The sequence below is a fragment of the Gymnoscopelus braueri genome (assembly GCF_963280865.1).
Source record: "Gymnoscopelus braueri genome assembly, chromosome: 6".
NCBI lineage: Eukaryota > Metazoa > Chordata > Actinopteri > Myctophiformes > Myctophidae > Gymnoscopelus > Gymnoscopelus braueri.
The window spans coordinates 37507124-37520041 of record NC_137607.1 but is presented as its reverse complement, the minus strand read 5'-3'; the positions used below and the strand labels follow the sequence as shown (position 1 = coordinate 37520041).

At 40.0% G+C, this 12918-nt stretch overlaps 1 protein-coding gene across 2 annotated transcripts; it reads left to right on the top strand.

The window, feature by feature from the left end:
• The first annotated feature begins 663 nt into the window (after positions 1 to 663).
• On the top strand, positions 664 to 12227 carry mknk1 (MAPK interacting serine/threonine kinase 1). 2 transcript variants are annotated; one of them, XM_080431034.1, is made up of 14 exons: positions 664 to 767; positions 2576 to 2638; positions 3488 to 3590; positions 4296 to 4394; positions 4509 to 4606; positions 5288 to 5367; positions 5537 to 5610; positions 5714 to 5818; positions 5912 to 5967; positions 6291 to 6386; positions 7007 to 7201; positions 8082 to 8246; positions 8439 to 8482; positions 9261 to 12227. In XM_080431034.1, the coding sequence occupies exons 1-14, from the start codon at positions 720 to 722 to the stop codon at positions 9490 to 9492; spliced, it is 1458 nt and encodes a 485-aa protein (XP_080287160.1). In that variant the 5' UTR covers positions 664 to 719; the 3' UTR covers positions 9493 to 12227. The 2 variants fall into 2 exon arrangements, with proteins under 2 accessions (XP_080287160.1, XP_080287159.1); XM_080431033.1 differs by having other exon boundaries at positions 5714 to 5967.
• Positions 12228 to 12918: the final 691 nt, after the last annotated feature.

Genomic DNA, 12918 nt, shown 5'->3' with positions numbered 1-12918 from the left:
CAGCTCATTCTAGAACAAACTAAAAGTAGACAGGGACCGCGAAAGTTCCGCCTCTTTTTTTGTCTGATGAAATATCATGTCAGTGGTACAACACAACAGGGTCCGGACCCGGAGACCCCCAGGGGTAGTTAGTATTAGTATCCAAATGGACCGTTCTGGTCTGTATTCAGAGAGTGCACAAAATTGAATCAAATGGGTCCATTTGGTTACACTTTCATTGATCCTGAGGAGTTTACAGTGTAGATTACCAGAGAGTACCAGAGATAAACATTGTATAAAAAATGGTGGTCCTTGAAATTAAAAAAGTTGAGAACCAGTGCTTTAATGTGGTTAGCTGGCGTCAATGAATGAATACATATTTAATAATGGGTATCATGGTCATGTCAAAAATATTCCCCTGGAGAGTGGGGGCGTGATAAAGAGAGTGACGTTGAAGATTTTTTTTTTTTTAAGCCTTAGCTCGAAAATAGCAAATCTACAAGCTCACAACGCTAGCGAATGTGGCGCGTTGTGAGCTTGTACATCTGCTATTTTCGACGCGCGACGCCGTCGTGCAACGGAGTATATCTGGGGCATTTTCAGCCAATGGCAGCGGTGAGCGTGTAGCAGGTGGGCGGGGCGTGCAGTGGGTGGGCGTGACTTGTATGTGTTTATGTACTTTCCCTCCTCATCGTTGTGTTGTTCATGAAATACTTTCATCAGCCGCTCCACTCCACCAGATGGCTTTAATGACTGAAGATTTTGGCCAGTTTGGACACACATTCAAGGTTAGACGACTTTCGTTATTGTTTATTCTTTATTATATTAACACTAAGTAAGTTAAACTCTGTGGGTGATAACTTTTATTTAACGTTTTAGCTTGAAGCGTTTATGTTAGCCAATTATTGATATGGCATGTGAATATTGCTGGCTAACGTTGCTAGCAAGTGACGTTTGCTAATGATATAGTGTATTTATTTTAAGTCCTTGTCTTGTAATGTGGTTTAATGGACGTAAAACACGGTTTACTGCTGCATTGCTTACACAAGCTAGCGTTGTTCCCTAGCATGTTAGCATTGTTGTGCTAACGGGTCACTGACATAAGACTGGCTGACATAAGACTGGCTTTGATTGTCCGATTAGAGTCAGTTACAGATAAATACAGCTGACGACACTTAATATAACGTTATCTGTCCGAAAAAGTTGCACTGTGGTGTTTTCTAGTGAAGCTGCAAAACAGTAGGCTAGATGTGCTGACTACAGCATACTGAACTTCAGGAATGAATGACTTCCACTGAGAGCTGTTGCTGATGCACAGCAAAACGTTGAACTTGGATTGTCCAACGGGTACATTGGTTACATTTGTACACCAATTTACATGTTTCATTATTATTATTATTATTTTTCTCCTTCAAACTAACATTCCAGGTTAAATTAAATCAACATTCAATTCCAATCTGAACTTGAATCTTGAACTGGAATAATTTAATCACAACCACCACAGTTGGAGCTAGGGTAGATAAGAAATCGTCCCTCAGTGAACTGATAAGGGACACAGTTACTTATTTTTGGGAATCAATAAATGACACACCTTACAGGTTTAAAAGGCTCATATACATACTATTCTTCTGCCTACACATACAGTACGTCATGTCCTAGTATGAGCGAATATGGGAGGGGGGTCAACATCACGTGATGCATTTGTTTAGCCCGAAAAACCGTCAGCTGTCCAGAATTCGGGCCAAACAAAGGTGCTTATTGGTCAAAAACCCGGATGTGTGTCTCAAAGAATGGTACAGGTTGGCCCCTATGGTTGGCCCTCTAGACTTAAGTAAACTGGACCTGAGTTGTCTGTACTGTGCTTGGACTGCCATTTCTGTCTACACCAAATCTCTTTGCCAAAAATAGCCGATCTATATGCTCCCAACACGTTGTGACCTTGTAGATCGTTTATCTTTGGCTAATGTCCCCCCCAGATTAGAATATGGATACTGGGGTTCAAGTGGTAAACTTATATACAGTTAGAATTTATATTTTTCTGGGCGTCCCTTATTTTTCTTGGAAATAATTATTAGAATTTTCTGGTAGTTTGCAACCCCAGCCGGAACCAAAATGAGGAAGAGATGGAGTTAGTCCTTACTCAAGCTGCTATGTGGAATTCGTTTAGCTGATGTTACATTACCATACCCCTGCCAACACTAGACTGTGAAGAAGAGGGATATTTTCCGGGGTGACTGCAAATAACCTCATTGCTCCCCACCCCATATTACCATACACCACAGATTATTAATAGAATAAATACAAGGATGTGAAATATTTATAGTTCACAATACAATAAATGAATAAAAAATAAAAAATGTACAAGAAAGTGATCAACATCTAGAATTAACAAAACAAAATATCAAGTGCACACTTTGTGAGAGCAAATGTGTGTAAAGTAATGATTACTACATGTGGAAACTTGCACTTGAAAGTGGCTGTTACACCTAGTAAAGTCTCTTCATTGCTCAAATTCTTTGCTGTCACTCTGAGCTGATGTATAACGTACATGTTGCCCTGCCCACACTTGTAAATGACTGAAATGTGTGAATTTCAGTTGGCAGATATGGTGAGACAGAGGACTATGGCCGAGCTGCAAGCCTTCCAGCACTCTCTCCAGGTAGTCTCAATGTTTGTACACTGTTAAACATTGTGGTTTTGTCCAGTAAATTTGTAACTTCCTGTAAGCTTTCATCTTGTTTGTTGTGTCAGATAATCTCATGACATAGAATAGCCTCTGGTGCCAGTAACCAAGTTTATCTTCTTTGAAATGCGGAAGTTGCCTATCTGTGATCTGTGAGTCGTGACTCATGCACTATCAGTGTTTGTATGACGGCTGTTGGGAATATCCAAGGACAGATGGGGCCTACGTCAGTATTCCTATTAATTCATGTACCACGCCACTGTTTTTGGCAGGTTGCCATAGGGAAAGTAAAGTAACCGTGGGACAATTATATGGGTCAGTGGGGCATTTGTTTTTTATCCAAAGTGGGCCATGTCAAGGCAAGTTTATTTGTATAGCACATTTAAACAAGGCAATTCAAAGTGCTTTACACAAAACATTAAGAACATTAAGGCAAACTGTAAAGGAAACATATTATAAAAGGACATTTGAATACATAACAAATCTTTTTTAAAGAGTTAAGACAATAGAAAAGCTAAAAACAAATATGAGAATAAAGTTACAGCAGCACAAGTGATGAATCAAAAAACACAAATGGACAACAGCAAACAAAAGTCTTCAGCTTTGATTTTTAAAATAATTGAGAGTTGTTATAACTTATACTGAGTGGTAGCTGTAAGCTATGACTTGATTTTGAAAGTCATTGTGTTGCACTGATATTTTAACTTTGTTCCTTCTCTCTCTCGTCCTTTCTCTCCCTTTCCAAACCCACCACATGATATTTCTGGCCCCTCTCGTACTTTCCCTCCCTCCGTCCCTCGCTCTGCCTCTTCCTCACTGTTACAGAGTAGCACGCTGGCTGTGGGCCAAGTGGGTGAGAGCTGTGAGGGGATCCAGCAGAACGGGACGGCCACAGAGGAGAGACAGCACCTCTCTCAAGGCCAAGCAGGTACTGTCAGCCATGGGCTGTCTGTTATCAATGTAATTTTTGCCAGGTGCTGTACTAACATGTATATGATGCGTGGATTTGTTAAAGGGAAACTTTTTTAGGAGATCATTGATAGTGTGGCAAAAAATAATACCCTATGTTTTCTGTGTATTTCTCCGCAACATTTTGACGTCACGAAATGACATAAAATTATTCGTTTCACATCATCAGGCGTATGTAGGCCTGCCTGATGACACAAAAATACACAGAAGACATTGGATATTTTTTGCCACACTATTATTGATCTCCTCACATCAGAACAATTGACCCATTGTCAGCCTTCTGATAGATCCCTGACTGACTAACCAGCAGGCTCTTTCTGCCTTGTTCTGCCCTGGTTCCGCCTTATGGTTGTTTATGTTGAATTTGCTAAAACATTTAAAAACAAAATTTATACTGCACCTGAGATGTTCCTTTTTACTGAGACCAAGTTTAAAATAAGAATTCACTGAATATCAATACGAAGCAACTGACAAAACGTTATTTCAATGGTAGTGGATGGAGAGAAAGGACTTTTGTCCAACCAAGAAACGGCAACCAATGGGTGCGAAGAGGGGTACAACCACGGGCGGGTCAATTGGATTTAGGTTCAAAATCGGCAAAATGTATCTTTAATACTCACTTATTTTGCATGCATGTGCACACCGGGCTCTTAAATTTGTACAGAGATGGAGAAAAGTCAGCCTCTGAACATCCCAGATGCAGCTAAGAGAAGGAAGAAGAAGAGAACAAGAGCAACGGACAGCTTTACAGGCACTTTTGATGGTAATGACTCACAAATGATCAGATTAGAAACGTAGCTAAATGGAATAACTTGATCATGCTTGCATGATGTGAGACACCTGCTGCAGACTTACAGGATGTAATGTTTTCCCCCAGACCTATACAAGCTGACAGATGAGATGCTGGGTCAGGGTGCATACGCCAAAGTCCAAGGATGCATAAGCCTCCAGAATGGCCAGGAGTATGCTGTAAAGGTAAGTTAGACTTTGCAATATCAGCTTTGCTTTTGCATATTTCACTGGATTCTTAAAAATGTCATTCAAGACAACCACAATAATTCTTAAAATCAGAGTGGGAAATTTCAAGTGACCAAGAGCCACCAAATCAATGTTGGCTGACAGAACGGTGAAGATGCCTTGTGAATTTTGGGAATGTACTGGTTACTCTGGCTTGTAGACAATAATGTGATTTGAACACTGTACTTTATAAACTTTTGTTGGGACTGTGGTTGGTGTACTGTACAGTAGCAGCATCAGCTAAGCTGTGTATTTTTGCTTGATTGGTCTACTTTTGTAGGGACGTGTACTACAAACATCTGGCCCCGTCTGAGCCATGCTGTGAAATCAAACACTATTGGAAAAAAGTCTACAAAGAAGTCCTTGTCAATAAATATTATTCTCTCAACATATTACCACTACTATGGGTAGCCTTATATAGCTCAGGCCTGATTAATTGTGAAGGATTTAAAAAGAAGTTCAAGGCTTCGTTCAAACCATACAAAGTGATTTGTGTTTAGGTGATTTCGATGTGTCCACTGTATTTCCACTTACTGCTATGGGGTTAAAAGCATGCTTGATGATTAGGACTATCATCCTTGTTTTGGAAAGTATATGCTAAATGCATAAATTGTAATACCTCCATTTCTATTTGCATAGATCATAGAGAAGAGTGCAGGCCACAGTCGCGGCAGGGTCTTCCGAGAAGTGGAGACACTTTACCAATGTCAAGGAAACAGGTGTGTGTTCTTGTCGTCACCCTGAGGATGAACAGCGATATTCCATAAACGGCCCATTGCAATTGATAGTAAATGTCCCTCATTCATGAACGGCTCATTGAAATTCATATTAAATGTCCTTCACTCGTGAAAAGCACATTGTAATTCATAGTAAATGTCCCTCATCCAGGAACATTTTGGAGCTGATCCAGTTTTTTGAAGATGACACTTGCTTTTACTTGGTGTTTGAGAAACTGCGTGGAGGTAAGGCTCCTAATGTGTTTATAAATATACATCATCAAAATAACATGTGAATGATCCCATTAGTGGCTTTTATATTTCTCTAAAAGTGAAATTCTGCTCTCAGGCTCCATTCTAACACACATCCAAAATCGTAAGCACTTTACTGAGCTGGAGGCTAGCAAGGTGGTCAGAGACATCGCCCAGGCTCTTGACTTCCTCCACACAAAAGGTATGTTGCTTACTTTATCATCTACACCTGTGAGACAGACCTGCAAACATTGTGGATTAAAATTTCCTCATTGTGGATTGTGCTTTTCAACAGGCATTGCCCACAGAGACCTCAAGCCTGAGAATATCCTTTGTGAATACACTGATCGGGTAAGATTATAATGGCGATTGTTTGTAATTGTTATTAACAACATTAACCCTGATGTCTCTATTGGGCATGTTGTTATAGGCGAAAATACATAAGGCTATATGCTTAATTTATTCGGTACAATAAAAATAGCAGATCTACAAGCTTGTAATGTGTTGTGAGTTTGTAGATCGGCTATTTTCGTTGTGCGACAGCTTCAGGCTTAAATGGTAAATACTGTTTATTATTGTGGCTAAATTATTTATTGTAGCACAATAACTAATCAGCAGGAAATAAGTAATTCATCAGTTTATAGTTATTGTGTTCTTCACGTCCTCCTACTCAGGTGTCCCCAGTGAAGATCTGTGATTTTGACTTGGGAAGTGGGGTGAAGCTGAGCAGTGCTTATACGCCCATAACGACTCCAGAGCTCACCACACCGGTAATGTACCAAAACCCCGATCTCAACATAGTACCCCTACGCATAGATACAACACAATGTGTTGCATTGTGTACCATTACAATAAATCAGTTCTGTATTCTCATCAGCGTTCATAAGATAAAGTATGTGTAGTAATTGTATTTTGAATAACTTTTAAGTAGTACAAAACAATATAAATACAACTATTTCAAAATGAAAATAAAACACCAGGCTTGACAAGGAAACAATGTATTTCAATCCATTTGACCAAGTCTAGACCCAGACTCTGCTCCCCCTTAACCATCCCTTTAGGGAATATTTAAAAGAAACATGGGAACTAGGTTGCTCTTAAGGTCTGCAGGTAACCCATTCCATGCTACTGTTGCTGTGGGCGTGACTGTGCATTGTCCAATGTTTCTCTTTTACTGGTTAAATAGACTGCCTTATTACAGAGGAAAATTTGAAGTGTGTTGCAGGGAGTATCATATGTCTAGCAGCGCAGCTCAAATTGTCTGCTGAACTAGACTTCGCAAAATGAAATAAATGATGTAATTAAACTGTGATACTTGACCTAGATTGATCCTTTGTTAGCATGGCAACCGTACTGTGTGGTTTAATTTAGTTTTGCCTTCTCATCTCAGTGCGGTTCAGCAGAGTACATGGCTCCAGAGGTGGTGGAAGTGTTCACCGATGAGGCCTCGTTTTACGACAAACGCTGTGACCTGTGGAGTCTGGGGGTCGTCCTCTATATTCTGCTGAGTGGCAGTCCGCCCTTCACGGGTCACTGTGGCACAGACTGCGGCTGGGACCGCGGAGAGACCTGCAGGACCTGCCAGGTACGCTCTCAACTACCTACTTAACACAGCCAGCCTCCACCTATGTTTCCTTAAACCTGGACATGACAAAAAAGTCCTGTCTTGGAAGATATTTTATAATGTATTAAAAAAGCGATGCCTGCAGATTAGATTTTTGTAAGGTAGAATGGGAATTTGTCTGAGTATGGTGAGGCACCCCATCACATTCAAATTAAATCGCAAAAACTAATTGTTTATCCCCATATACTGTATATTGATGTAGGCCTATCTATTAACCCACAATATATATCAAATTTCTAGTGGAGCAGCGCCCCACCTCAAGTACACCCCTGTTTACTGCTCAGAGATTAGAGCATCTTTTCAACGCATATTTTATTGCCTTCTAAAATATAGTTGGGCTGCAACTACTGTAACTATTGAATTTCATTATCAATTCATCTATCAATTATTTGATGAATCTATATGATAGGGTAAGTGATTTACTTAGGTTAAAATAAGTGTTAAATAGCTCTATATTCTGATAGTACTCATTGCTTTAGAGTATTTGTTCAGTAAAAGGAGTCTCCCATGTCTCTCCAGCTCTTTATTAAACAGAAAATGCATTTTCAGTGCTCTCTCCTGATTGGTTTAAATGTTGTCACCTACCTGAAAATGTACTATATTCTGTTTACTAAAGAGCTGGAGAGACAAATGCTCTGTAGCAATGATTATCAGAATATGGTACTTTAACCTTTTTAACAAAAAAATATACATATATCACTTACCCTACCTTTAATTTAGGCCATATAATGACAATAAAATTACAAAATTATGGGAATTGCCCATCGCAAGTTATTTTAACCAATATTTGAAGAACACTATAACGGGGATTAAAAGATTCTGGAATATTGTTTCTTTGCAGAGCCACTTGTTTGAAAGTATCCAGGAGGGAAAGTATGAATTTCCAGAGAAGGACTGGGCCCACATCTCTGATTGGGCAAAGGACCTCATATCCAAGCTGTTGGTCCGTGATGCCACTTTACGTCACAGTGCTGCTCAGGTCCTGATGCACCCTTGGGTGCAGGGGGTATGTGTCATTTCTGCTGTTTATGATAATTTTTGTTTGTTCTTAGAAAACATCTAGTAGTTTTTGCATACACAGTATCAGTGCTGACATCCCTTTTTTGTTTTCCATGGTGCAAGTTTTATTTTGTGATTGTTTAAAACGGTTTCAAAAGACCCGATTTCCATTGACACTTTGGTGATTTCAATTCCACAGAATGCTCCAGAGAGAGGTCTTCCAACTCCTCATTTTCTACAAAGGTAAAAGATGTTGCTTTGATACTCATACACATGTTTATAAAGCACCAATCTGGGAACCCATCGTCAAATAAAAAGGAAATACAGCGCCTTCTGCTGTTTTTTACTTATTCATTTGGCTCTGGGCGGAGCTGAACGGAGGACCCGTGCTCAGGGAAACCGGGTTTTTGGTCTGCCTTCAGCCTTCCACTTCCGGTGGTGCGACTATGTTTTCATTCCCACTAACAATATTTCTCCACGGAACACTTAACACAATTTCTCCCAAAGAACATGGATCGTTTTGGTTATAAGCCCACTTGTTTCTATGATGAAAGGGCAAGTTAAAATGTTACTAACTTTCCGTGGTTTTGTCTGCTCCGAGGACGCTATTATTAAATGAGTTTCGGTTTGTTTCCAGTGGGAATCGAGCAGCACACATGTAAATCCCGCCCACTACATTTGATTGGGTAAAGCGTGGCCTGCTTCCTGATCTGAAAGCACGCCCACGCCAATGTGCACGCGTTGTCAACACGGCTACCGACAGATCCAAGCGCAGCGATGGATCTGTTCTTGAAAGCACTTATACCAACACAGATTCCTTAGTGTTCTTTATAGAGCAGCACAAATAATAACTAGATACTAGGTATACAATCACAAATCCATGGTGTGGGTGTGAACAAATAACGGTTCCGACATCTGTTTCTATCTCATGGCTAGCAAATAACAATGGGCCAATGAGTAAAATTTTTAATCAAGTATTTACAACTCAACATTTTGTCTTCTCCCTGCTCTCTAATTACAGGAACAGCAGCACCAAAGATCTGACCCAGTTTGCTGCTGATGCCATCGCCTTTAACCGGCAGCTATCCCAGCATGACGAGGAGCAGGAAAAGGAGCAGGGGGATGTCAGTGTCATCGTATGCTCCATGAGGCTCTCCCCTCCATCCAATTCCAGACTGGCACTCAGGCGGGCACAGTCCAACGCCCTGCGCACCACGGACTTCATGCCCGCTTCAGAGGACCTCGCAACCTGATACACACAAGTGCATAATTGTGAAAAACCCCAATACAGGACCATGAGAAATCCCAATACTGAACCACGAGAAACCCCAGCTGTAGTCCTGCTAACAGCTTGTGTGTATAGCCCATTGTTTCTTGTTCCATTGATTTCAAGTTCCTGCATCTCCTCTTCTCTAAAGGGAGATGCAAGTTTGTGTGGAACATATGTATGCACACACACACACACACACACACACACACACACACACACACACACACACACACACACACACACTTTTCATGTTCTCTGGCTGACCCCTGCATTGTCTCATGTGAGTTACTGTCTATTTATTTGAATTTTATATATATTTAAACATTTTAATCCACATCAGGATTAGCCACACAGTATTGGAAATGATGACTAAATGCACCAGTCATCTACCTAACTCCTGTATGATTCCATTGTTTCCAATGTATTGCCAGTAATCTCATCTCTTTGAGCACTAAGGGAACATTTTATCCTTGGCTACTATGCTGAACAGTTTAGTTAGCACTTATTTATTTATTTTTTTGTGCCATTTTTTTTCAAGTGTTACTTTATATTTAAAGGTGGATACTGGATTTGTGGCCATAATTCTTCATTGCATTACACAGTAAAGGAACAGTACGTTTTGGAAAATAATGCATAAAGGGCCTTGTCCTTGTATTTTGAGCTGCCAGCACCTTTCAGACATGCATTCCTATGATAAATACGCTGGAGCGCTCCTCTTCCCAGTGCCGAATATCGTGTTTAAGCGCTCTCTGCGTCCAGCGTTTTTTGGCAGAGCCCCCTGAACGCTTCAAATAGAAAATGGTTCAACTTTGGGAGAGGAGGCTGCTCACCCATGTCACATTGTTGATGGGTTTGAACCGTTGCGGGCATCAATAAATGCTCTGTGCGCTTAATTGCTCTGGACATGATATCCAAAGCGCACCTCTGCTCAAAAAGCACTTTCTGTGGACATGGCCTCTTACAGTACAGTACAGTATAATCCTGTGTTGATGGCAAATAGTAGCGTATTATTATCAATCTGGGAAATGTTACGAATCTTACATTATGTAGCTGTTACTGTTGACGAAAGTCCTTCTCATTATTTTACAGGTTTTATTTGTATCATCCCAAACTGTGAAATTGTTACTGTTTTTTTACGGTGTTGAATGGATAGTTATTGAATGCTTTAAGAGCACTGCTTTCCAGGCACTTGAGATCATTTTTGTGTGTTTTCCTATTCATTTTATCCTAGCTTTATTTTGATTTGAGTGAGTGCACATGGGCTGAAATAGTCAATGCTGGATGGAGGGGAATGTCCATTACTTCTGCACAGACTTGGATTGTCCCTTAATCTGAAGCTAGCTCTTCCATTTTCTTAATGTTTTAGTTGTGTAGGCATTAGGCAATGCCATGCATTTCTCCTAAAAGTGTGTATGTAGAAAGCACTGGGATGAGGAAAGTGGATGAATGCAATGTGAGTTTGAGAAGTTCAGGATTTGATCAAATTATTTAGTACTTTACTAGAAATTTCTAGCTTTCACATCTTCAATGCAATCTGATCCGGATTTGTTATGGATGACTTATTGTTATTTCTTTGCACTACGTTACCCATTTACTTTACAAAGATGGCAAGGATGTAGCAATACTGTGAATAATAGATTTGGGTCAAGAAATATGAACTCAACCTCTGATATTTATCTTTTTAACATGTTATCCTCATAATTACCATAATTACCTCAGAGTCCTCAATTGCACCACATCTTTGCACATTTTGTACAAATGCAGAACCATCCAGAATAGACTTGCAGGCTTCCCTAACAGTAAATGAGTGTATTGTTTTGATATGTGTATTGCTTGTCTGAATTACTTTGACATGTTTTAGATTGTATGTGATCTAAAAGTACTTTTTGCTGATTGATGAATTGATGTGCCCTTTAAAGGTTTCTGCATATAGTTTATATTCTAGGTAGGCTAAAGCCTGATTTATAATACTTTGAAATATGACTGTCATTTGCCGAAAACAACAGATATTCGATAAGCAACGCAGTGGTATGACAAATTAGGCTTACGGTAGGGCAATTCTATTCTGGAGTCAAAGGGATTTGTTTTTATACTGGAACATGTATGATGGTTGTATGTGAATGGTTTTGCCAATGACATGACATAGGTCAAGACTTTTTTTTTTTTTTTTTTAAGTCCACCACATTGTGAATGACAGTGAGCTATGATTTTATGTAACCTTTTTGCTTTTGATGTATTAATTTGGAGTCAGCTTGATTGCCTCACACCTTGAGGATATTTTTTAATGGGGTCACTGATGTAAGTCTACCACTTATTTCTCACCCTATTAACTTTGTTGCCTGATAATGTCAACAAGTCATCCCCGATCTCACCCAGTTGCCATGGTCACTCCATCCCTATAGCAACAAAGGTCCTTCACACAAGCAAGGCAGGAATGGAGTGATTTGCCGTCAGAGTGCACACATTAGAAAACAGTCACTGTCTGGCTACATTAAATCCCACTCACTGGGCTATATTAAAGCCCCCTCCCTATTGTTATGAATCATCAAAGTGCCTGCCCCTCTGTCTTTAATGGCATTGTTTGAAACAGTAATTGGCATGCAGACTAAATAGCTACTCAGCTCTCATGAGGTCCAACACATTGGCTAATGCTCTCACAATGTTCAATATTCTCTGAAATGTTATCACTGATGTTTTCAAATGGGGGAAAAGGGAGAATAAAAGAATGGAATCTGACCAATTTCTTGCTTTCAGCCCCAGCACTCATACAGCATGACTGGATAAATTTAATTGATTAATTGAGGGTATGAAGATGAAGGAAGAAAGAGAGCATAGGGAATGACACTACAGAAGCGTGGGAAATATATGACACTACAGGAGCTAGTCGTTTAAATGTAAAAGTGCATCAGGAACATTAGGAATAGCAATCCTGCTTGCTTCACTATGTATGGTTTGACAATGTAAAAAAAACAATAATAGCTTAGGACGTTTCCCAGAATAGCCCCCCCCCCCTACTTGTAGACAACACAAAATGATGAGTTAATAGGCTAAAAAGTAATGGATAACAAAGCAGATATTCATATGGTATTCTGGACCCTGCCATTTTCTCTTTTTGTAGTAGGCAAACTCTTAATATCCAATGTATCAACTTTGGATCAAGGCTGGTCACATCAGAGAGCCACATATGCATACAAAGAGCGCCCTCTAGCGATATATCAAGTTGAATATCTGCACTAGTAGAGCGTGTGAGTGCGTCGCGGAGCAGCAGTCCTCTCTGGTCTTTGTATCACCTGCTTGAAGCAGTGCTGTTCCTGCTGGCTGTTAACTGAAGTCCACGGATCGATCCAATTGAAAGGACTACACACGCGGCAACACATTAAACAACAATATGGAGCTGCTGATCTGGTGT

Excerpts from the sequence above, each read along its gene's own strand:
- mknk1 (XM_080431033.1), top strand. The coding sequence starts at position 720 with ATGGCTTTAATGACTGAAGATTTTGGCCAGTTTGGACACACATTCAAG. Across the intron at positions 4,607-5,287 it reads GCCAGGAGTATGCTGTAAAG|ATCATAGAGAAGAGTGCAGG; the intron begins GTAAGTTAGACT and ends CTATTTGCATAG. Across the intron at positions 5,611-5,713 it reads GTTTGAGAAACTGCGTGGAG|GCTCCATTCTAACACACATC; the intron begins GTAAGGCTCCTA and ends TTCTGCTCTCAG.